Genomic DNA, 23,180 nt, shown 5'->3' on the forward strand with positions numbered 1-23,180 from the left:
TGGTAGTTCATTTTCACATCTGGTCTCACGCGGGACAGGAACAGCTGTCTCCTGGTTTAGACCCAAACATCCTCCCCGACCTCCTACCTACGCGGACTACGTCGCCTGTACCGGCTTACGATTACATGAATTACATACAAATTGATTGAGTGGGTTAAATTATGAATCGTTACTTTTGGGAGGTGAAGCTACGAACAGTGTGTGAGAACAGCCTGATCGCGGCTATATCCATGGTTTCAAAAATGCTCATGAGATCGTTTTTTTTTTTACCTTTTTTACTATAATAATATCATTTCTAAAAAGCTTGATGTCAATCCCTGGACATCCTGTCTTAGTGTTATTCACAGTATTCTGCTGCACTCTCTTTCAGTTTATCCCTTAAAGTTTAGAGTCCTTCATTGTCACACACCTGAGCTCCTTCTACATAAACACAAACAGACCTTAACGGAACCCACCGCGGAGCAGTGACTCTTTCTCTGACACTATTTTGTTGCAGCTGGCAGGAAGCCAGAGCACAATCGGCTCCTGGGGGCCAACGCTCCTCTGCCTCACTTTGTCGGCGGCGGACTCATACAAGTGTGTTCTGACAACTTGCTAATAAATGCAAAGTAATCCGTAGTTAGTGTCGTCTGCGTGTGAACACTGGCTGTACCTGACTGAGCTGTGGTGCAAACACCCCCGAGGCACCGAGAGGACAGCAGAGAGGGCTGTTGTGGTTACACTTAACAATAACCATCATTAATAAATGGTAAATTCATAGTTAAGTATACTTTAGCAAATGGTTAATTTACTGTTAACAAACAATGAAATCATAATTAATTGTGTTTGTAAAATATTGGTAATGTTATCATTTCTGTTATGTTATCAATAAATTGTGTAAAATCAAATAATTAGTTTATAAGTCATATATTGTATCATGGCTGATACGTGATGATAACAATTACATTCTGATCATATTAGTAAACTATTTAGGAACAGTTTATTGTTGCAATCATAACATTTGACATACTATATTAAGGATTTGTTAATGATTACCAAATCATTTTTAAACTGTAAGAAACATTACATAGAAAGATGGACCATGAACCAATCAGTAACCATTGTCAAAGTATTAACTATCTAAATAATGTTTATAGATGCTTTACAACTGATTTAATAACCATTTAACAAGGTATTATAATCATCAGTTGCACCATTCAAATAACAATCATAGACAGTTAATAAACCATTTATTAAAAAGTGTTGATGTTTTACAAATGATTTAACCATTTAACGAGGTATCAGTTGCACCTGCATAAAGCATCAAAATAGTGTTCATAGTTAACAACCCATTTATTAAACAGTGTTACAAATAAAATTGTTTGTATATGGTTGTCAAACCATTTATAAACTATGACCAAATACTTAATACAATATGTAAAATATGAGTGCAACAATAATACATGAAAATAACAAATTATAAAATTATCAGTATTTATAATTTCTTTGTTTTTTAATAGTAAAATAACTATTGACTGAAGTTTAATTAACTCTCAATGTACTATTCACTAAAAATGTTTATTCTAAAATGTTACCCCTTTTTTGTTTACTAGCCACTAACACAATAAATCGAGTGATACCAAGAAGACTGGCAGGTGTTTTGGACATGAAGGTGTTCCACCTGCGTGATCAATATATAGAAACGAGGACACTAATTGTCCTCCTTGTTTTAAAAGTGCCAAATGTACAAATGTCTCAACAAAGCTGAAACAAGACCTTTTTGCGTCCAGTTCAGACGCATCAAAATGACCGTGAAGTGCCAAATCTGGCATCAATCTTTCGAACAAAAGTATTAGGGAGTTGGTTTCTTAATAGGGCTTAAGAGCCTCAAATAGCTGTTAGTTAAACTGTGCTCGTGGGTCAAGACCAGATTTATGTTTAAAGAAATAATTAAAGGCTGCTCCTTAATTGACTTGTCCTGCTGCCAATATGACACATATTAACTGACCTTATAGTCCTCTTCATAAATCAGTGAGCCCAATCATTTCTACATTTAGATCACTCGGAGCCGAACTAATCAGTAATCTCATTTCAAAGTGGATCGGCTGCACTTTTGAGAAGAGCAGGTCCGCAGAAGAGAGCGCTCGTGTCTGCACCGCTGCTCGCAGTGACTTGAGAATATGCTGCGTATTACAGAGCAAGGTTAATTAAGGTTAATTAATCCCATTTGGAGAATATGTATGGATCAATTTGAGACCCACCTGTCTTCATGTATTAATTCGCTGTATGTCTATTCTTTTGTTGAAAGTGCAATCATGAAGGCACTTTGCCCTCGAAGCAGGCGTCATACATGTACACACGAAATACAGAAAAAAACTGAAAAATGCTAACTAAGTGAGAATAAATTTAAAAAAATGCACTTTAGACGTTTAGTAGGAATGGAAATAGACAACTAAGAGGACCTGATTGCTTTGCTATTTTAATAATACTGCCATGTAACTGCAAATCCTCATAATTGATTCATGTTCTCTTGCTTTCAAATATCTGTACAGCCTTGTGTTAAAGTGCCCCCCCCCTCTCCCGCCACAGTCATCGGTGCAGACATGAAGCCTCCATGTGATGTGTGAATTACATTTACCCCAGCTCCACCAGGATGTAAACCATTAGTACGGCGAGTCGTTGGAAGCGCGTTGCAACCCGCTATTGTTTCCATCAATTGTCAAAATGAAAATTAGTTGTGTTTTGACAGTACTTCTGGTGTCAAAACCACACCAGAAATATCTTTGTAGTGTTCAGTGGACGTGGGCGTGATGAATGAAAGGTAACCTGATTACCACCCGAGCTATTAAAACCCCTCATGTGTGACCCGCCACAGCAACCCTCTCTGCTTAGCAGCGGGGCTGCAGATTGCCGTTTGCCTCATGTTGGTTGGTGTGCGTGTCACTATTGATTTGAACTGTTCTTTTTTTTTTTTTTTCATAACACGTTTAGGTCATGCAAGGCTTCCATTTATTATTTGGAATATACTATTACTAGAGCTGGGTGCAGTAATAGTCCTGATTCTTTTCATTTTCTCACTCTCTCAACTGTGTCTCCTCCAGAATGCAATTATTCGTCAGGTGAAACTGTATTATGTCCTCTGTTACGTGCAGCATGCCTCACTTCATGTCGTCTTTAGAACCACGAAAAAGAAATGAAAGCACACAAATAATATGCATTAAACAGGACACTAGGCCCTACTTGGATCCGACGTTGATGGAAAGGAAGCAGGTGCTCCTGAGGCATTTTGGAGGCGGTGTGTTTCCATCACACTGATGCGCCCACTTCCTTAAATTGGCACAACAGTAGTTGGATGTAAACATGTATTAGGTTGCATATTCTTTGCATATTTATTGGGGAAAATTCAAAGTTTTACACTTTGTGGAGCGACTGGAGATTATAGTGCATTCCCCATAACCGCAATATCACTGATTGCATGTCATACGCTCTTTCTCTCCCCCAAAGATAAAATAGCATTGAACATTTTTGTATTATTATCACTGTTGGTTTGTTGTTTATTTCACATTTTGACATTACCAATAAATTCCTTTAATGCAAACTAAAAATAACAAGCCGTTATCTTTAGTGTGAACAGTAAAAAGTGTCACAACAATTATCTTTTGTTTGTTGATTTGTTGCCTAGAGATCTGGAAGACCTTCATATTTATCTGTACATCTGTCCTGTTCATCTGCATTCATGTTCACAGTCAGGCATTCAGCCGTCCAAGGCCTGCATGATATGGTCAACGTATCCTCATACAATGGTTGACATGATATCCTACGAACAGTTCCTCATCATTTTTTGTGCGTTTTCCTATAAAAGCCTACAACCCGTGTTAATTTCCAGTCGTAATTTCCGTCTTTACAGGAAACTCGATTAAGTTCAGGCCACAAAACTACCAAGTTAGGTTTAGGTAAAGATCGTCAATTGGGTAAAACTAACCACGGAAGTGCCGTCACTAAAGTGCGCAAGTTACGTGAAAAAAGCATCACCCTGACTTCTCGTTTCACACGGGGAACTGACCCATCCACCTCCCCTCCCGCCTGCCCAGTGTGTGACGTCCTCGTTGGATAACATACGGAAACATTGTGTGGGATGTCCACGAATTACAGCGCATTATTTTTCATATAGGTATTGTTACAAATGCTGGAAGAGAACAGCCTGATATAGATATAGACAGTTTTACAGCATGATTTTCTTTGATATTATGAATTAAATGGGATGATCAAAGAAAATGCATGTAAATACTACATGTTATTATGTTGTTTATTGTGGTACTGTTGCACATTTTGCTTGACTGACTTTATTTTCAAATTCCTCTGATTCAACCTGTGTACAAGACACGTTCTGTTTGTTTTCTTCTCCATCTTCTCACCATTTATTTATACCTATTGCTGTGCTTCTTTTCAGAAAATTCTCAACTTTTAAAACTTGTTAACCAATTATTGCTGTCTTCTTCCCACAAAAGTCCCCACTGGGACCCTTTAATTCACTTTTTTCTGATACTCGTGGCGCCATCACAGAGCGAGTGAGCCTTGGATATCCACAATATACACAGACGCACACATGGGATGATTTGGCCCGAGGCAAAGCCAAAGGCTGTTTACCGCCCAAAAATGTTCACTCTTGAAAATGTTCCTCACACTAGCGTGGATACACAGAGAGGCTACTGGTGTTGCTGTATTTGTATGTCATTTGTTTACGGAGGTGGCGCAGTGGTTCAGTGGTTTGCACTCCTGCCCCACACGCAGTTCGGGTTTGAACCTCGACCCCTCGGAGATACAAGAACTGCATTTATCAGGGTTAAGCCTCACTTCCTTCCCACAGTCTAAAGAAATGTAGGCCAGCGACTTTCTACTACTGCGTGAGTGTGTGGTGTGTTTATCTGTGTGAGCTCTATAATAAACTAGCATCCTGTTGTGAGTGTTTCCTCACCCGCTGCACACTGCTTTGGGCTCCATAGGCTGTGACCTTGAACGGGAGTAAGAAGCAAGAAAAAATAGGGCAGGGAAAAACAATAATTTGTTCATGACAACGCTCTCAAGTGTTTAAACCTCTGACTTGTGGGTATGTTTGACTTACTGCTGTGTTTTTTTGTTCTTGTTGTTGTTTCTTCAGACTTGGAGAACTTCAAGACTCACAGAAGAAGCTCCGTGTCAGTCCGCGAAGGTCAAGGAGTGGTTCTGCTGTGCGGCCCTCCGCCGCATTCTGGAGGTAACACCATACATCTTCATTTTTAATGACTGTTAAAACCCATTCGCATAAGCACACACTGGGAATTAGCTGCTTGACAGAAAGCCAAAAGTGAATGATGTTATGTTTGCCACGTGTTCAAATGTTTGTAATGTGAAGCTCTCACTAGCCGTATTTCTATTCACATATTAGTCTGTGCATTTTGAAGTAGCACATTAGAAAAGCTGAATGGAATCAGCTGAATTCTATAAAACTTCCTCAATGCACAAAAAAAGTCTTTACATCTGCTTGACGTAGAGAAAAAACGGAGGTTTTTTGCCTTTGATGAACAAAAGATGAAGCACTAAATGGATTATGGAAATGACTTCGTCAAATAACTTCTCACGTAGCGGACATTTACCTCACATGAATCGGCATTTTATGCGATGTCCCGGTAACGGGCAAAAGCTTGTCCTTGTCTCCGGAAAGCGTGAAACAAGGCCAACACCAGCTGACTTGAAAGAAGAGTTCAAACTTGACCAGTTGAAGCTTATTCCTGAAGACCTCTCCATTTTTCTATTGTACACGAGTTACATGGTCAAGCTGGCTTTTCGTTGTTTCCAGTTTGCAACCGCTACTTCTTCTACTCTGTTTACTGGCAGACTACAGCCAGAAGCGCCAACTTCTGACCAAATCACGCTGTAGACAAGTGTTTTCACTCCAAATCAGTTGATGGAAACGCACCTACATCGCATTTCAAAAGTTTGCTTAAAATTTGACCAATTTGACAAATGAATGTAAATGCAGCTACTGCTGCATTGGGTCGGGGATGTTGAAGGTCCAGCTGGTTCAATGGCACCTTTGATTTGGTGATCAAGACCTTGCATCTGGCACTACGAGGGACTGAAGTGATTCTTTCATTGCTTGTGTGGTGTGATCAGCTTTGCTCACAGGAGCCTGCAGCTAATTCTGCTTTGATTGGGGCTTTACTTTTCTCCCTCATTTCAATGTCAGCCGAATTGAAGTATTATGCAGTCCTATGTATTCATCAGTATTTGTTCGCAACCTAAAGGCAGGCAATGCCCTGGATGAATTATATAAGGTATAATAACATACAAATAATATGCTAATTTGCTTCCTTGCCTAGAGTTAGAGGAGGAGCTTGGTAATCTCGTATCAGTTCGAAATGCGAAGAGAGAGCCAGGATTAACTTGGTTGAGCATAGCTAAATGGACAGCTATTGGATGTGCCATGCGGCCTATATGAAGCTAAAATTCCGAGTTCAAACATAGGTTGTGTCTGAAATCACTCATTCGTTCACCCTTCTCACTGTCCAGGGAGTTCCACATAGAGGACTATATAGTGAGCTCATCGACACTCATTTTCATCTGTGCCATTAACTAAATGTGCCAGATCAACGTCGGCTGGTGGACCATCCAAAATAATAACAGACCACAGACATTTTTTTGTAACGGACACATATTGTGAGCTATTTTGTTGAGTTGCTTCTTATTGAAACGGAAGGAAATTTAAGTAAACACTGATGCCGTGTATATGTCTAGGGCTTTTATTCTGAAAGGTAAGGATGAAAGGAGTAAAACGGTATACTTTGTTAATGTCTGTGAGGGGCCGATAAGCATGTTTTCCCAAATTGATTTTTAAAAAAAAAATGGACTTTGTGGTTGTTTTGTGTTTGTGATGCGTTTCTCTGCTCACATTAAATGTTTTGTTTCCGCGCTGCTCTCTCTCCTCTCGCTCGTCTGCCATTTTTCCTTCAGTGCAATGCATGATGGTATATACTCCTCCATTAGTGACCATCTGTAGACTACTTTTCACAATGCATTATGGGATACTTTGAGTCCACTATACAGGGTATGATAGTTCTCACTATACATTCGGACAGCACAACAGACTCCACCATATAGTGAGTAGCTGAGTCATTTTGGACTCAGCCCTCATTTTTCTGCAACATCTTTTCATATTTTCTGTATAATTGCAGCAGATGTGTCCTTTCGTTGCTTCTTCTCTTCTCTTATTGGATCTTCCAAATGCAACAGCTGCTGGAATTTCATTCCCTCAATTGACAGCCACCAAACGGATTCATGCACAGGTCCGCTGTGGTGAAAATGCTGCTCGCCTGTAACTGACTGTAATTGTTCGGGGCTCGTATCCTTTTGGGCTTTTACCTGGCGAAAGCTTGCCAGGCTCTGCGGCAATCTGGCAACATCAGATTTATTTGCAAGTGGTCGGGCTTACATGCCTGTATTCGATTGTTATCTATGGTGTGAACAGTTGCTTCGCTGACTGGTTTCACATCTGACAATTTGTGCTGAGGTAATCCAATTAAAGTTTGTTTTTTTGAACAATGGGGAAATAATTCCAACATGACAGGCATCTTCAGGCACATGAAAAGCCCCCTCAAGACACTTGTCTACTCACTAATATACAGCGGCATTACAAGCTGTCAATTAGCAGTTGCATCTCTCAGCTTCAGTAGAAGCTACTATCAGTGTGTCATTCAGCTGGATAAACCACTCGGTTGTTGTCGTGGTCCTTCTTGCTCTTGAGTAGATGCAGTAAACAGTGTGTCTATGTGTGACTCCAATTCACGGTTGTTAGTCTTGCCCCAAAGCCCTGACATGAAACGGTGAAAATATTGCTTTTGACATTATGTTAAAGCATGTCTGCCTCCATTTTTAAGACAAAGACACATGATACAATTCTGGCACGAAGAGCAACCACATTCAAAAGCAACATATTCAGCGTCGGTTACATGTATCCACTCCCTCACCAGGGGAAATGAAACAGTAAACAACAGACAGCAAATCAACAGGCTTCACCACACCAGGCTGTTGGCACTAAACACCAACACAAATACACGTTCAGCCAAGCCGCCGGTTGGGTTTGTATTCAAACTGGCAACAATGAAAAGCAATCAATCCGCAGGCAAAGACCTAAGTGTTTCGCCAGTACCGGTCCTCTTTGTTGACCTGACATGTTGCCTTTGTTACATCTAAAATGGCACTTTGCATCTGCCTTTCAGCAGGGAATACTGCCGGTAACCTGGCAACGCGTGTTTGTTTCCTCCACGTCACGGTGAAATCAAAGGGATTGCCTTGAAAGCTTAGTCAGCAAATTTAAATTTAATTTCATGTTGTGAATTAGTTTCAATTAACTTGTCCTGGAAAGGAAATGAGTGGCATGAAATGCATTGAATAAGCAAGCGTCTTCCTAAACCCAATTATACGTGACGGCTCTCCCTGTGTGTCTACTGCTTGTGGATGACAGGCTGCGACCTGTTAGATGTCACAAATATATTATTAGTGATCAGTCAATCTGCCTGATCTTTTTTTTTTCATGTACACTTACTGCATTTTTTACGTTCTATTATTGTTTTTAGTGGTTGATTTCAGAAATGTCTGTGGTATGATACAAATGCTCCTTTTGCCCTTTAAAATATACAGTAGTTTGAATGATATGAGGACCATGTTCCTTCATCCCCATGAACACACACTGTAGTTTATTTTTGGCTCAATCCCGTCCTGCTGCTGTAAATACTCAGGAATGCATCAAATGTGTATCAATCCACTGCTGAAAATAGTCCCTAATAAATGCACCATTTCCTCCTGTTTGAGGAATGTTTGCAACAAACTGCAGTGCCCCACTGTTTTAGCTAATTACTGTGGCTTTTTGAAAAATGACACAATGCATTTTTGACCTGTTTTTTAAAGAGTTATGTCTTCTGTAGGAAAGGAAGGGCTTGGGGCTGAGAGCAACAAATAGGTTTGGGAAGAAAGAAACACATTGTTAGTTTGATCTTTTTCTTATGATTTGTTAAGAAAAGCATAACAGCTATGTTCTATTGTTTAGCCAGTGGTTTCACTTCATTACTGTAAAATATATCAATGATCAGGCTCTTTTCCATCACATCGAATGGCACTGCATTCACTTCCTTGTTCTGCATTGCAATTTTTGTCAGTTACATTGTTTATACGCCATAAAGAAATGTGGACTTTTCAAATCAATCTGCATTTGATTGGCAGATCAAGTCGATTTTGCTAATATATGCAGCTCTTCATGTTAGCCTGGAGATGTTCGGAGGACTAGGATATATATACATTTCTAACATGCACACTCTTAAACTTCACGTATGATCGCAGTAAGTTAAACTTCACGGCTTTTATGATTGGAAACAGTTTAATGGATTGGACACTACTCACCGGCTGCCAGAGTAAAATAATCCTTTTCCTCATGCTTTACCAGGGGCACAAATTCAGGAAGCAGCTCGGTCATCAATCTCAGTTGTTTTTTTATTTTATTGCAAATCCGTTTGGCCAGTCAGTAGCAGTGAAAATGTTGACATTGAACTTCTCTAAAAATGTCGACGTTTCTGAACATAAAACGCACAATGCCACGAGGTTAACGTTGTGAAAAGATTGGTTAGGTTAAGGCAACAAAATTACTTGGTTAAGGTTAGAAATAACATTATGGTTTGTGTTCAAAAGTAACGTAACAACACAACATTAGAACATGATTGTTTGACCCATCCACCCACGGACTCCCTTGCTTGTTGGACTTGTTTTCATATCACGTAACTTTCATATCACGTAACTTTCATATCACGTAACTTTCATATCACGTAACTTTCATATCACGTAACTTTCATATCGCGTAACTTTCATACCGCGTAACTTTCCATATTTGCTCGATATACTAATACGTCCACATTTAACGTATCCTGAGTCTGCAAAAACATACAGCGCCAACATTATCTCCTGGTGACTGCGTTGGTCAGGAGATAGGCATCGGAGTATGTTTTCACATAAATTCATTGAAACAAGATGACTAATGAGGACTAAGCCAACTACAACACCATGATATGAGAGAATGCACTCAGGATGTGAGGAAACCTGCAGCCTGCCTAACAGGGAATACAAAGTGATGGTGATAATGGAATACAATTTCATATTCATGAAATGCAATGTTCTTTACTCTAAGGGCTATTGGAGAAGACGTTTCCTCTCCTGACGATTTACAATTGATCAAAATAAATGTAAAAGTTTGTGTTGTAAAGTTGTTGTAAATAACACTGTCGTGATATGGGTGACGGCCATAACACGATTATTTTTATGAGCCAATTTCTCTGCTTCTGAATAGAGAAGATTTCATGTTTCTCGTTGCATCAGGTTGCTTTGAGTGGATACAATAAAGCGTAGCAACTCTGCCCCAAACCCTGAATACACCGAACTGTATATGAGAAAATAAGACCTGGAAAAAAGAAAGATGGTGATACATATTCAGGGCTTGTAGTGCTCTTTTGCATGCTTAGACTTGGAGAATATCTTTCATATGTAGATTCATCTGCAGTCATAGTCTTTTTATGACATTCCTTTGACATACAGGAGATATCTCAGTGTGGCATCAGCAGCCTGACAGCCAATAACAGGACAATAATGACTTCCAGGCCACCTTCCCTCCCTCGCGAGGACGTCATTTCATTTTAATCAAGTTCTGCATGTGGGTGGCACGTTCAAGGTAAAACCTCTGCGCATCCCTATTCAGCACCATATGTTGGCAGACCCCACCGTAGTGGGGGAAACCTCTGTGTATGCCCGAGGCTCTGGAGGGTCTCCACCTGCCACAGGGGGCTCTCGGAGGAGACATTATGCATGGCAAACAGCTGCCCTGCCCGCTGAATGCCGCATGGGCCTCGTCCATGCAGAAGGACGCGTTGGCCATAAGAAAGAGCGCGGAGCGATGAGTGTGGATGGTGTGCTGCTAGTTGGAGAGCACACATCGCATAAGTGTGTGTTCAATGAGTGCGGGCATGTGTACTGTATCGTTAGGCATGTTAGTCTTTAGGTGTCACTGTGCTGTATCTATAGCAACATTAAACAAAAACTGACCTATTAACCAAAACCATAAATTAAAGTAAAAAAACGACACAGTGACATGTGACAGTGAATATGGCACCTTCTCTCCACCCATAACCTGTAGCCCTGCATATTATAGCCCGATGATATTTGTCTGCCGACATCAGTATTGTGTTTACAACTTGTGACTATCCACATTTACTTTGATTTTAAGTTTATCATAGATTAGTTTCCATTAAAGAACGATGTTTAAACGTGGTCAATTTGAAATTCACAGCATACCTTTTGCCTCCACACGGCTCTCAACATGTTGATGGCTGAGCCGGCGGCTCGCAGCTAACAGTGCTAACAGTGCTAACAGCGCAAACTACGGCACTAGTTTGCTGACAGAGCTAGCAGTGTTTACCTGTGGGTGAACTGGAGTGCGGATGCTACGCTTCCATCGGGACAGCGTTATGAGCTGTAGTCGCCATATGAGCACAGTGCAGAGCATCCCCTGGTGGGGCACGCTAACATGCAATAACATGCACTACAAGCATGTATCTCTGCCTGGAGTAGCTCAGATCACAACACATACAGAGGGGGAGTGAAAATACACACAACAATCCAGATATATACGATAACTGCAAAGCACGAAATCGGGTATATTTTATGTCACTGAAAAGATGTTGGATTTTTTCAGGGCCTGAAAAGAAAAGAACAAAACTAGTGTCTTTATTTTGAAGCTTGAAAATGGTCATAATTATCATATAAACATTTATTAAAAATGGAATTGCAATGGATAATTTAAGAGCCATATTTCACAGAAGTGGAAAATCCCCATATGGTTTCTGTTCATGCCTTGAGTGTGCTCGAGTTTATCAAGTTCGTGAGAAAAATCAGTTTTCACAACCCACAGATGTGGTAGTCACAACTTAGTTTCTTAATATTCAGAGTTCAAAGTTTTAATGCGTATTTCTTTTTGGTTTTCTACCCTTTTTTAATCTTTAGACATGATGAAAATAAACACAAATCTATCATATTTTAAAAAAGAGAACAAGACAACATTGATTTTTGTTGTCAGGAAAATTGGAATCTTTAATGTCAAATCCAAAAATGTAAGAGATGCTTTTTGAAGCCACTGTGAGACGAAGGTAACAACACAAAGAGGCACTGAGAGGAAGGACCTGTTTACTCCAGTGGTGTTTGTTGATGATACTGTATATGTGACTCATATTTAGCAGTTTTTTGTTTTTTTCACCCGTCAGGGATTATTCCGCATTTAACCTGATTAGCAGACGACACATTTCACAATCTCCATGAGTAATCTCCTTTCACAACCCTGCATACAGTCATATTTCCCCTCTCCTCTTCATCTGTATGGGGACGTCAGCTCTCTGGATTCATATCACATGTCACTGTCACTCCATCCATGCCGAACACACAGAGCCTTCTTTTTTCTTCCAAATCCCCCCTCACAGTTTTGACGTAATGTGACTCAGTTACCTCACAGTGAAGAGAAACTTCAGTGACAAGCAGCCGGCAACATGACAGCAGCGTGAAATGGGGATATGGTGTGTTTTCAGGAAGTGACACTCTGACCTGATTGGAGTTTCTAATCACGTATGAAAAAGGTCACGGAGGAGTCTGAGTGTCTGAGCGCGTGTTTTCCCAGAAGACGTGTGTGAGTGACATGCCTCCTCAATCTCTTTTTAAGCCCCTTAAGGTTCACAGTACACAGAGCTGCTGCTGTTGCATTTGGTGTGTGGGTGGGTGGGTGGGTGCAAGGGATGTGTGGGTGAAGGTTCTGTGCTGTGCTGTTCACATGTACGTGTACATCTGATGTATGTTCAGTACAGAAATTCAGACGCTCCTGTTTTCTCCTCCCCCCCCCCCCCGTCCGTCCGTCCGTCCGTCCTCTCTGGCCGGGCTGCAGTCACACATCATGTCCTCAGGCTCCCCCGCTGCATAAACACAAATCCCCCGGTGCCCGCAGGGGATTTCATCCCAAAAGAAATGCGCTGTCACCTGCTGTGCAAGGGGAAAATAACAATTGTGGAAAACATGACAGCTCGGTCCACAGCACCTTGCTTAGCAGAGCACAGGTCTGCAGTTTTTGAGTTAAGTCCAGAGCCCCCCCCCCCCCCCAATCGCTGGCTAGTGTGTACAGCTATATTACTCCTGGTGCAAAGGGGGATTGTACAATCTGAACCAAGCAGGTTGACATTCAGAGCATCAATATAGCAGCAAATGGCTATTTGCTATGTAAAGATGTTGTGGAGTAATTACCTCTTCCTCTGTGTGCATATCACTGCATCTTCTGCTGCACAAGGAGTGATCAAGTTTCTGGAATACAAAGGACACCTATTAGCTGCAATCATCACTAGGGTTTACTTTAAATCTACAAATTGTGGTTATTTATATAATTTTTTCATGTGCTGATTATTTTTGTAAAATCCAAGGTGGCAAGGTGTCTCAAAGTGTGTTTATTGTCGCTGTTGTTAAAAAGTATATTTTTCCTCCACCTGCAGCAGAACAGTAGCTGTACCCCTGTAAGCAGCTGTCTCATGAGTGCAGGACCATTGAGGATTCATGTTGTCCCATAAGTCCCAGCGCGCTCATTCTTCGCTGTTGAAAGAATGATGCAAGCCACTTTGTAACACTCGGATGAGTCTCTGTTGTGTTCATTGTGATCTATTTTAAAGTCATTTACAGTTGCCACTACACATCGAAGGTTAAAGTGCCAGTGATAGACAGATTGTAATTAACTTTTACTTTGACTTTGACTTTTGTTTTGGCTATCATTGTTCCAATTTTGACTTCACTGCTGCTCTACTTGTTTTGGTTTTAATGGTTAGTTTGACATGATAACAAATCGTCGGAAAAATCTCTATAAATGCCTTGCAGTCATGTGACTTCTGCTGATGTCTGTTGGTGTCACCGCCATGTTACACAAGTAGACAAGTACACAAGATCATAGTGTTAGAGCTCTTCATCGCCAATGTCACTCATATCTACATATTAGCTCATTTAAAGCACAGGAGCACCGAGACGTTATTTGCTCAGCAGTGCATCTCACCCTTTATGGGTGCTTTGAGAATAACACGGCTTCTTTTCGTCTTGTGCAGGATTAGTGGCCGTAAAAGCAGCAATCCTTTTGTAAAATTCGCCCCAGGGACTATAACTTTGCATAAACTGTGTGACTGTCTGTAAAAGCAAAGTGAACAGCAACTTGAATCTAATAAAAGTAGAGGTATTGGCCTCTAAAACCTCTGATCAGAAGGAATGATACCAGAAATGTTGTAGTCGAAACCACGATAGAATCGATACCATGGTAAAATATAAAAACGGATCAATACACACATTGATCTAGTGTTGGGATAATAAGCTGTATAGAAGAAATGGACGTAGTCACTGTGACTACACCCATTGATTTTTGGATAATAGTTTTGAAGTCTCGAGTTTTGGTCGTCGCGAACTTGCGTTTTGGTTGTCACCATCTTGTTTTGTTCCAACCGAAAGAGCATGAACGCATCCTAATGAAACTCCATGCAACCTCCGTTAACGTTAACTGTGCTGCTCCGTTACGGTACCTGCGTCACCTTAGTAAAAGGAGCACAGTACTGTATGTCTTCTAATGTGACCCGTGTCATCAGCAATCCTACCTGCTCTTACAGTCGACAGAGGAGAGACTATAAAGAACAGCCTCAGTGCAGATCAGGCATGACACACCCTGCCAGTCCTGATCCCAGCACAAAGGCAGAGCGGCGTGCTGCCTCCATGCGCCATCCACACACTCACTCTCCATCTGACAGGCCAATGTCAGAGCCTGCCAGAAATATATGGTAATTACTATCTGCAGACTCAAAGGAAGGGGGAATGGATTATCCCAACCTGGTCGCAATACGAGTCGTATTTTCTAAACCACGACACAACTCCAAAATGTGTGTTTTCTCTCAAACGTGCGGTCCAGTTCAACCTCCTGTCTGCCACCGTGGATCAGAGGCAGCGAGGGGATGCTGAGCGCCTGTCAGTTCCTGTCTCGTTCAAAGCCGGCCGCATTTAATGGGCTGCCAGCGTGACCCAGCCGTGCTCTTTTGTGCTACACGATCACTGTGTTTAGGCGCGGACCTAATGCCGCCGACCTCTATTTTCTAATGGGGAAAGACCTTTAAGGGGCACTCAAGACTGAAATCACTTGTGTGTTGCTCCCACCCGAGGCTTTGAGAACACAGAGCATGTGCATCCTGTCCGGTCCTGTAGAGGAAACGGTAGGACAGATTCGTGGAGCCTGGAGCAGACATGGGAGCACTGCACTCAGCAACACAACACAGGGCGACGGTAGTTTATCTGAAGAGGTGGGGGGTGTTTTTGTGCATAGAGGCAGCCTTTTCCAAGACGCTCTCGCAAATCGGCTAAAGTGTAGATCCTAATTCCATCGAATTGTGAGTTTGTTTTTCTCAGTTGACTTTTGGGGCTTTTCCACCCGTGGTGTCCGCCACCGTGTTGTTTGGCTGATTTGTAATTGGTTGATTACAAAATGCATCTTGTTGTCAGTGTGCCCTTACATGTATTATTAATATGAAATGATGAGGCAGCTGATGCTGATGACATCATGGTGCCAACAACCTCTGATGCAACAGTAAAACCGCAGACGTCCTTTTGTATTGACAGATGGCTGCTTTGTTTGTTTGGCAAAAACAGATATTTTTTGTTGCTCTTCATGATTATAGTATGTGTCCAAATGAATATGTATGCTTTAAGCAGTAGGGGCCGAGACCCCTCCCCCTCCAGGGAGTTTCAGTGGCTGGCTGTGCCCTAGAGCTGCAGCAGGACGAAGAGAAGCAGGCCAGGGTCTGTACTCTGTTGAAATTAATCACATTACAAGACATGGCTGGCTGACGTCACTGACTGTAACATACACACGGGGCCTGCCAGTCAACACGGTCGCAATCATTTACTGCAGTTGCTCCGCTTCACAGTGACTTTGTTCAGTTGTCACACACGCTGCATTTTGTTTATCTACCTTAAATCAACAGTTTGAGGGAGAAGCGGTGCTCGTCTTTTTGATGTTGGCTTCCATGATGCCATATTTACGAAGCTGGAGAAACCTCCGCAACAAATTAGAGATGTCTTCGATTTGGACTGTAGCTCTGAGCATTCATCCTGCATACATTAGTGATCAACAATGTCAATAAATGATAACTGTCTTCTGAGCCTACTAGGTGTTGCAGGCCCCATCTAACCCATATCTATGAGGCTGATAACGGCCATTCAATTGGCTGGTATTATTCGAAGCAGGAGTCGCCCTTCTGGTTTAAGAATGTATTTATTCATTCGAACTGGTCTTCATGAAACTACCTGCTCACACTGCAGAGCAGCAGTTCGGCTGACAGCATACACACGTATGCGCGTCCATCCACAGGTGCCCCCCAAGCTGATAGAGTCTTTCCCTTTCTGGGCTGTCATAAAGGATGATAGACCTACTTTGGGAATACTGCCCACCGTCTTTGTCCCGGTGCTCCATCTTTAAACGATCTCAAATCAGTCTGGGCGTGATCTTAACCGCAAAAGGAGACGGGCATGTTTGACTTGCGCGACTTGTTCCAGTCTTTGAATATTCAGTGAGGCCTGTCCTTTGAAGCTGCTCCTCTGCCTCCTTTTGTGAGTGAAGCAGCTTTATTCATTGTGACTTATGCAAAGGGCTCTTTAACCTGGAGGGAAACCACAAAGAACTCTTGAGGGAGTTTTGCAAACCTCACTACAATGGATCATGTTTAGGGAAAAGAAAATCTTTTTCTTTTCTTTTTGACAGAGCAGAAGGAGCCATAGAGGCTAGAGGTGCATTTTACAAAGTGCCAAATCAAAATCATTGTATATTGTCAGATTTGAAAAGACCTTTGCAACATCAGACTATAGTTTAAAACAACCTAAATTGTTAATTTGTGCTGCTGTCATCATAATACAAATAAGTCTCATTATCTGTTGCCATGGCAGGAGTCATAATACACTCAGGGCAGCTGGATTCCCTCCCCACTTTGTCTTTGAGATGTCCCTTTCTTATGTCAGGGAGCATTGTGTAACCCATAAAATCAATGCCCTGGATGATTTTTTGAAGACTGCTCGGCCAGCTGCGGGAGACATCTCATTATGTTTCCACTCTCTGCGGGGTTCTGCGGCTCATGTTGTGCCATGTAGTCATGCGGGTTTTAAGCATAGAAACGAGAGCAGGTGCAGCCGTGGACCGAAAGAGCTGGAGAGGAAACAAACACAAACAACATGCCTTATCCTGCCTTGAGGTATCCCTTGTCCCCGCGGACCTCTGCTGTGCCATCGCTCTGCGCTCAGCTCGGCACGCGCAGCAGCCAAAAACCCCGAGCCTGAGCCTGCAAATGGTGTCGATCGGGCCACCTTCACCGCTTCCCGTAGAGTGCGGTACCATCTCCTCTCGGCCAGCAGGGGAGTGTGGGATCATGCTGTGATAAATGGCCACCAAGCAGCAAGGGTAGACAAGAGGGGTTCCTCCAAGACTCTTTTGTTTAATTGCTGGTCCGCTAGCAAATGGTATGATTTAATCAGGAGAAATAGTGCACGCCTGTCAGTTAGGCTCTCTGCAAAACTTCCAGAGCAGCAGATCACGTCTCAACGTTCAGGTTTGATTCATTTACTTTAATAATGTAAAGAACTTATCCAGGAGTAGATCTCTTAATAACCCCTAGAGGTTACTGATATACTGTATCCACTTCTCCAACAAATACAGGCATACATTATGAAAAATGGGACATGACAAACATACAGTGTTTCTCTCACTTCACATATGCGGAGCACATCTTGTGTTTGCATTTGTGAAATGATGCTCATATGAGGTTCGGTATTGTTTTCTCAGATACTGCGCGATTATTTCTGCATCGCATTTCTTACGTCTCTGCATGCGAGATCAAGAGATGGTGTCTGCAGTTGAGTTATGGCACTAGTGAGCGTGACAGTGATGTCAATGATGGCAGTGATTTAAAGCGGGTTTTTGTGAAATGCGTATTCGTTACATTGTGCTCCTAAAAACCCTGCATTGTTCACATTTTGCCCTACATTTGTTTCAATTTAAACACTGGTTCACACTGAATTGGCTTATCGACCAAGTTAATGGAGTCCCATAATTACGTAATTTAATCCACTGTAGCAGTCAGTCATTAATTGTTGTTACATAGTAATTACAAAGCTATCATTCATTTATCAAATTCTCAACGACAGGCCTTTGATTTTAATAATTTGTTCACTTTCTTAAAAGCATCTCATGATGGAAGCCTAATGAACCAGATAACTGCATAAACTTACTCTTCTGTCTTGCAAAGGAAGAAGGAAAGCTTTTTGTGCGTGTCTATCAAGACGTCAAAATGTGTGTCCGGCTCATTTAAATACTCCCAACACAATGATGGGGCATTGGGGGAAAGGTTGACATTTATACTCCAGCAATGTGTTATTCATTTCAACAGTCTGACAGGTACTTGCCAACGTGATGCCCCACTTCCTGTTAGTGATAAGTCGCCCGTTTGGTGCCTCTAAGACGGTTGAGATATCATTCCAGAAAACACCGGCTCTCCCATAAATACAAAACATTTAGCATCATGACTGTAATGGCATCAGCGTGTCCGTACAACTCTTGTCAAATTTGAAGAGTTTGGAGCGAGTGATGGAAGTAACAAGCTTTAGCTCGCTAGTCACCAGAATAAACTGCTCTGAGTTTACCTGTTAGCTGGCTAGCATGTGGTGTGGCTGTGGTAGACAATGATATGATAGTGATATTATGTTACATATTCATGTAAATGTAATCTCAATTTATTTATCTGTTCATTCATTGGTTATCATTTGTTGTGAATGCTAGCTACTATGCCTTTATTAGAAACTACTATGGAAACTACTTACAGTAGTAAGTCTGTCTGTCCAGGTCAAATTGATTATTATAACCCATTGTTTTCTTTAGTGCTCATGCAGATTGCCATCTCATTGACGTTAGTATATTTACTACATGAATATAAAGTAATGAAACCGACAGCTTTGCCATTTACCGGCTTGCCGTCGATTCTTGTGCCTATTTCCTCAACCAAGGGCTCGCTTGGGGTGAGACTTTGCCATTTTTTAGCCGGTTCTGTCACCGTAGTGTCTGAATTTGCTGCCCGTACTGCGGTGGCATAGAGTTAGTGTATCGGCAGAGTGACCAGGCATTACCAATCCAGTTGACCAGGGAGGCTTAAACCACATGTGCTATCCTTGTTCACATCCGTTTCTCATTGAGAGAACATAGCATTCTTTTTTTCCGTCACCATTTCAATATGCAGTCAGCATGAGCCTCGGGTAGCCAGCCAGAACGCAGACGAGGCTTTTCCATTTGTTTTCATGTTCGGAAAGACCAAAAATGAGCTACAAGCGAATTGTTGAAAGAACATTTGTATAGGAATGATTCTGTCCCAGGCTTTTTGATCCTTATAAGCAGTTTCCACTGTATCTCTGTCAACTCTAGTTGGATCTGTAATCAGTCATGACAACACAGACCCCTTTGTCTCCCAATTCCCTAGTTCAGCATGCAAACCTCATCAACATGAAAAATGGTCATTTGAAGAGACTCCAGATAATTCAGTATAATTCAATTTGTTTGCAACCTCACACTGATCCTGCTATCAATTTTCACCTTAGCGTGATATAACTTTGTCACCATTTTTTTTGCTCCCCTCAGGAGAAATTATCACAAGCCACCACTTCTGCCGCAACCGAAGTATCTCAGACCCCCCCCCCCCCCCAACCTCGGTTTCCCTGAGTCTCATTTAATGTGAGAATCCTCTCTCTCCGTCTTCCTCCACAGATCTCATGTTTTCCTGGATCTTTAACGAGTACCCGACGTTTGTGAAGCAGGATACTCGCCGTTTCATCTCGCAGGAGACGGGGAACCTGTACGTCGCCAAGGTGGAGCCCTCAGATGTCGGCAACTACACCTGCGTGGTGACCAACACCGTCACAAAGACCCGAGTCCAGGGTCCGCTCACTCCACTGGTGCTCCGCAGTGACGGTGAGCTCTGCTTTTGAACACGTTACTTGCACTAAACCACCTGCGAAACAAACACTGACAACCACAGCACACAAGACTGATGGAAGCGTGTCCTGGTTAACTGGGCCGCATTGTTATAGAATCTGCTAATTACAGTATCTTCTTATTGGGGCGTTAATCTGGATGCAAATGTTGCCTCTTCATCGTACTGAGTTGGATTAATCAAATCCATGGTTTTCCAGATGATTTAGCTTTCCCAGATTTTGCCTATATATCTTTAATCTGTATCGGCACACAGTAAATCCTCCATTAGATCTCCATGTTTGGTTACAGGGAGATCTGAGATACACCTCTACCTCAGTTTATATACTACTCTCCTACTAAGCTATACATTTAACTCTTGCCACTGTCATGATGTCTTTGGATGGTGTTTTTCTTCATTACTTTTATTAGCACAGAAAAACAACAACTTCTCCATCCTGCACTTGAATCAAATGGTTGATATTCTATAGCAGTGCTGAGAATTTGGTCGGGTCTTGGGTTGTGATAAACAAAAAAGCCGAACTTGCTCTGTTGGTATATACCTGAAAGTAGAATAAATGGTTTTCAAAGAATACAAATGAAATTCAAAGGGCAATTATCTCCTTCTCTGCTAATTTTAGAATGTCCTTTAACATGTGGTTCTGATGCTTTAGGCTGGCCTTATCAAGGCCTTATCAAGGCCAGCCAGAGGAAAGGTCACTGTCAGCAAGTAATCTGATTGTAGGCTTCTGTCCTAGAAGGGTGTTCCTTACCATATACTGTATAATGCAATGCAAGAAATATGAAGCTAAATGTAAAGTTCACTTGAAATGTCTTTGGGTTAATTAAGTACAGCAGCTCTGATGCAATACCAACAGACTCCCAGGAGGGAACACTAGTTCTTATCAAACAGCCTTGTGAGGCCTTTTTCTTGGGAGCCATTACTAATACTATTAGTATTAGTGGTAACACTTTATTTTAATGCCCCTCATTAAACATGTATAAGCAGTTTATAACACAAAAAGTATTTCTAATGTTTTTGTCAACCATTTCACTGGTCTATTAATACCAGTCCTGACCCTGTGTTGCCAAGCATCAATTCATTGTTTAAAGAGTTAATGAGTTTAATGAGTCAAAAACAAATAAATATTGCCACTACGTTATGAGCTGTAGTAATATAGCGCTCAGCTTGCGATATTGGGGACCAGAGGCTGATTTTGAAAAGAAAGAGAGAAAGAAAGAAAAAGAAAAGTTAAGGCGGTTACATGACAACTAGCAAAATCTAGTGTCTGACATTAACACAAAATTGGGCTTCATGCAGTAAGTGATAAAAGAGAAAATGTCTTTTTATTTTGTTGTTCATATTCATGATGTGTTCTTAGCTTGTTAGTACCCACTGATTTCTGGATTCACCAGTATTTTATTTTTGCTCTTCTCTGAGGTAAGAGAACATTTTACGACTGGTCGAGAACACTCCTACCGAGATAAGAAAAGACAAGTTGTTTTCACAGTCAACACATTGTTTATCCAACGCAAAGAGACAGGAGTTATACATTTGAGGAACATATAAATATCTTAGAATCAAATTCAATATGATATGTTGAAGATTATAATTATAATGATTCCATTATTAAAGTCATTTTATTGGTCTACTGATCCAAATTAAGATGATACAAACCTCGAGGATGATATTTTGTGTGTTCAGCTTCTGAATGGTTTACATACAAAAGGCCAATTGGGTTGACGACATTCTTTGAGCATTGATGACCCATCATATGTTATATAGACTTTAATTCAAGAATAAATGTAGAAGTAATTTCAGAAACATATTACCAGACAGGATTGTGAATTGCTGGCCTGATTTGAGAGATTTCTTTTTTTCACCCAATTCCTGAACGCTTTCCCCACCTGCTTCCCTCCTTTCTTTTTTCATTATACCTTTATTTCACCGAGGCAGCAGGTGTAGCAGCAAAACGTCAGCTCCACCACGGTCACGGGGGCGCTCAGGTAGGGGGAGGATGGTGGGGGGAGGATGGTGGGGGGGGGCACATTAAACAGGTGTCCCCTACAAAAGGTTATGGTATGAGACAATTACCCGTCCACTTCCACCTGTCTGCCTAAAATGGGTGATAGTGCTGTGGTTACATTCCAGTATGAGACAGTTGTGATAAGGATCTGAATTAGCTTTCACAGTCACTCGGGGAGCCATCCTGATAACACATGCCTCACCAAATCAACGAGATGAAATTGGCCTGTTTCCTCCATCTCGAGAGCTATTTGTGCGACACAGCCCTGAATTACAGCAACGGGGGGAAAATCTATTGTTACGAGAGGGCTTCGAAATACGATGTCGTGCACCCCGGCTTTGGCACCGCGAGGAGAAATGAAATGACACCCATTATAAATACATTGATATAATTTACCTTAGTGTGATTTGAGGGGGAGACAAAAATACGCACGTGCTGTCAGACACTCCAGTCTTGATTCATGAATAAGTCTCTCCCAAAGCTAGAACACCAGAGAGCCCACATTCCCTTCTTCTGCTTTATTCAGAGAGATTTTTTTTTTAGCATGCACAGCAGCAATATTATAATCCACCAGAGCCTCTTCGCCGACAGTGAATGGGATGCTTTGTAGACACAGTGGCGGTACCCAGGGGGATTTTATTGGCCTGTTTTCTGGTTCATAGCTGTTAGCACTATACAACAAGATGAAACTCATCTGGATGTAAAAGCTCAAACCATCTGTGAATTCTCAAAGATGTTGGTTTTGTTGTTGTTTTTTCCATTCAACATCAGCGTGTTGCACGTCCGCTGGAGATCTGTGTTTCGCCTTCGTTTTCTCATTATTTTCAATGGGGGAGCATTCTGTGACGGCGCTGAGAGCAGAGCATTTTTTTTGCGCTGCTCAGATTGCAGTGTTGGAAGTTGAAAAACATTTCAGTTTGTGGCTGTACTAGAAGAAAGGTTTTCAGAAGCTGTGTAGCAACAGCAGAAGCCACAGCTAGTGTTTATATTTCCAGTCTTTTATTTCTTGTTGTTGTTAAGCTGGAGTTTCAAATCAGAAATACAACTTTTTC

General features: G+C 41.6%; 1 protein-coding gene across 3 annotated transcripts in view; it reads left to right on the forward strand.

Moving 5' to 3' along the window:
• The window catches only part of cntn4 (contactin 4), a 135,634-nt gene that overhangs the window by 56,290 nt on the left and 56,164 nt on the right, over positions 1 to 23,180 (forward strand). For all 3 annotated transcript variants that reach the window (XM_031849939.1, XM_031849957.1, XM_031849948.1), the window contains exons 5-6: positions 5,138 to 5,233; positions 19,898 to 20,101. In XM_031849939.1, the coding sequence (XP_031705799.1) occupies positions 5,138 to 5,233; positions 19,898 to 20,101 (300 nt within the window). The remainder of the gene's footprint in view (positions 1 to 5,137; positions 5,234 to 19,897; positions 20,102 to 23,180) is intronic.

This window comes from Anarrhichthys ocellatus, unplaced genomic scaffold, assembly GCF_004355925.1.
Source record: "Anarrhichthys ocellatus isolate YVR2014 unplaced genomic scaffold, GSC_Weel_1.0 scaffold1, whole genome shotgun sequence".
In the NCBI taxonomy this organism is placed as follows: domain Eukaryota; kingdom Metazoa; phylum Chordata; class Actinopteri; order Perciformes; family Anarhichadidae; genus Anarrhichthys; species Anarrhichthys ocellatus.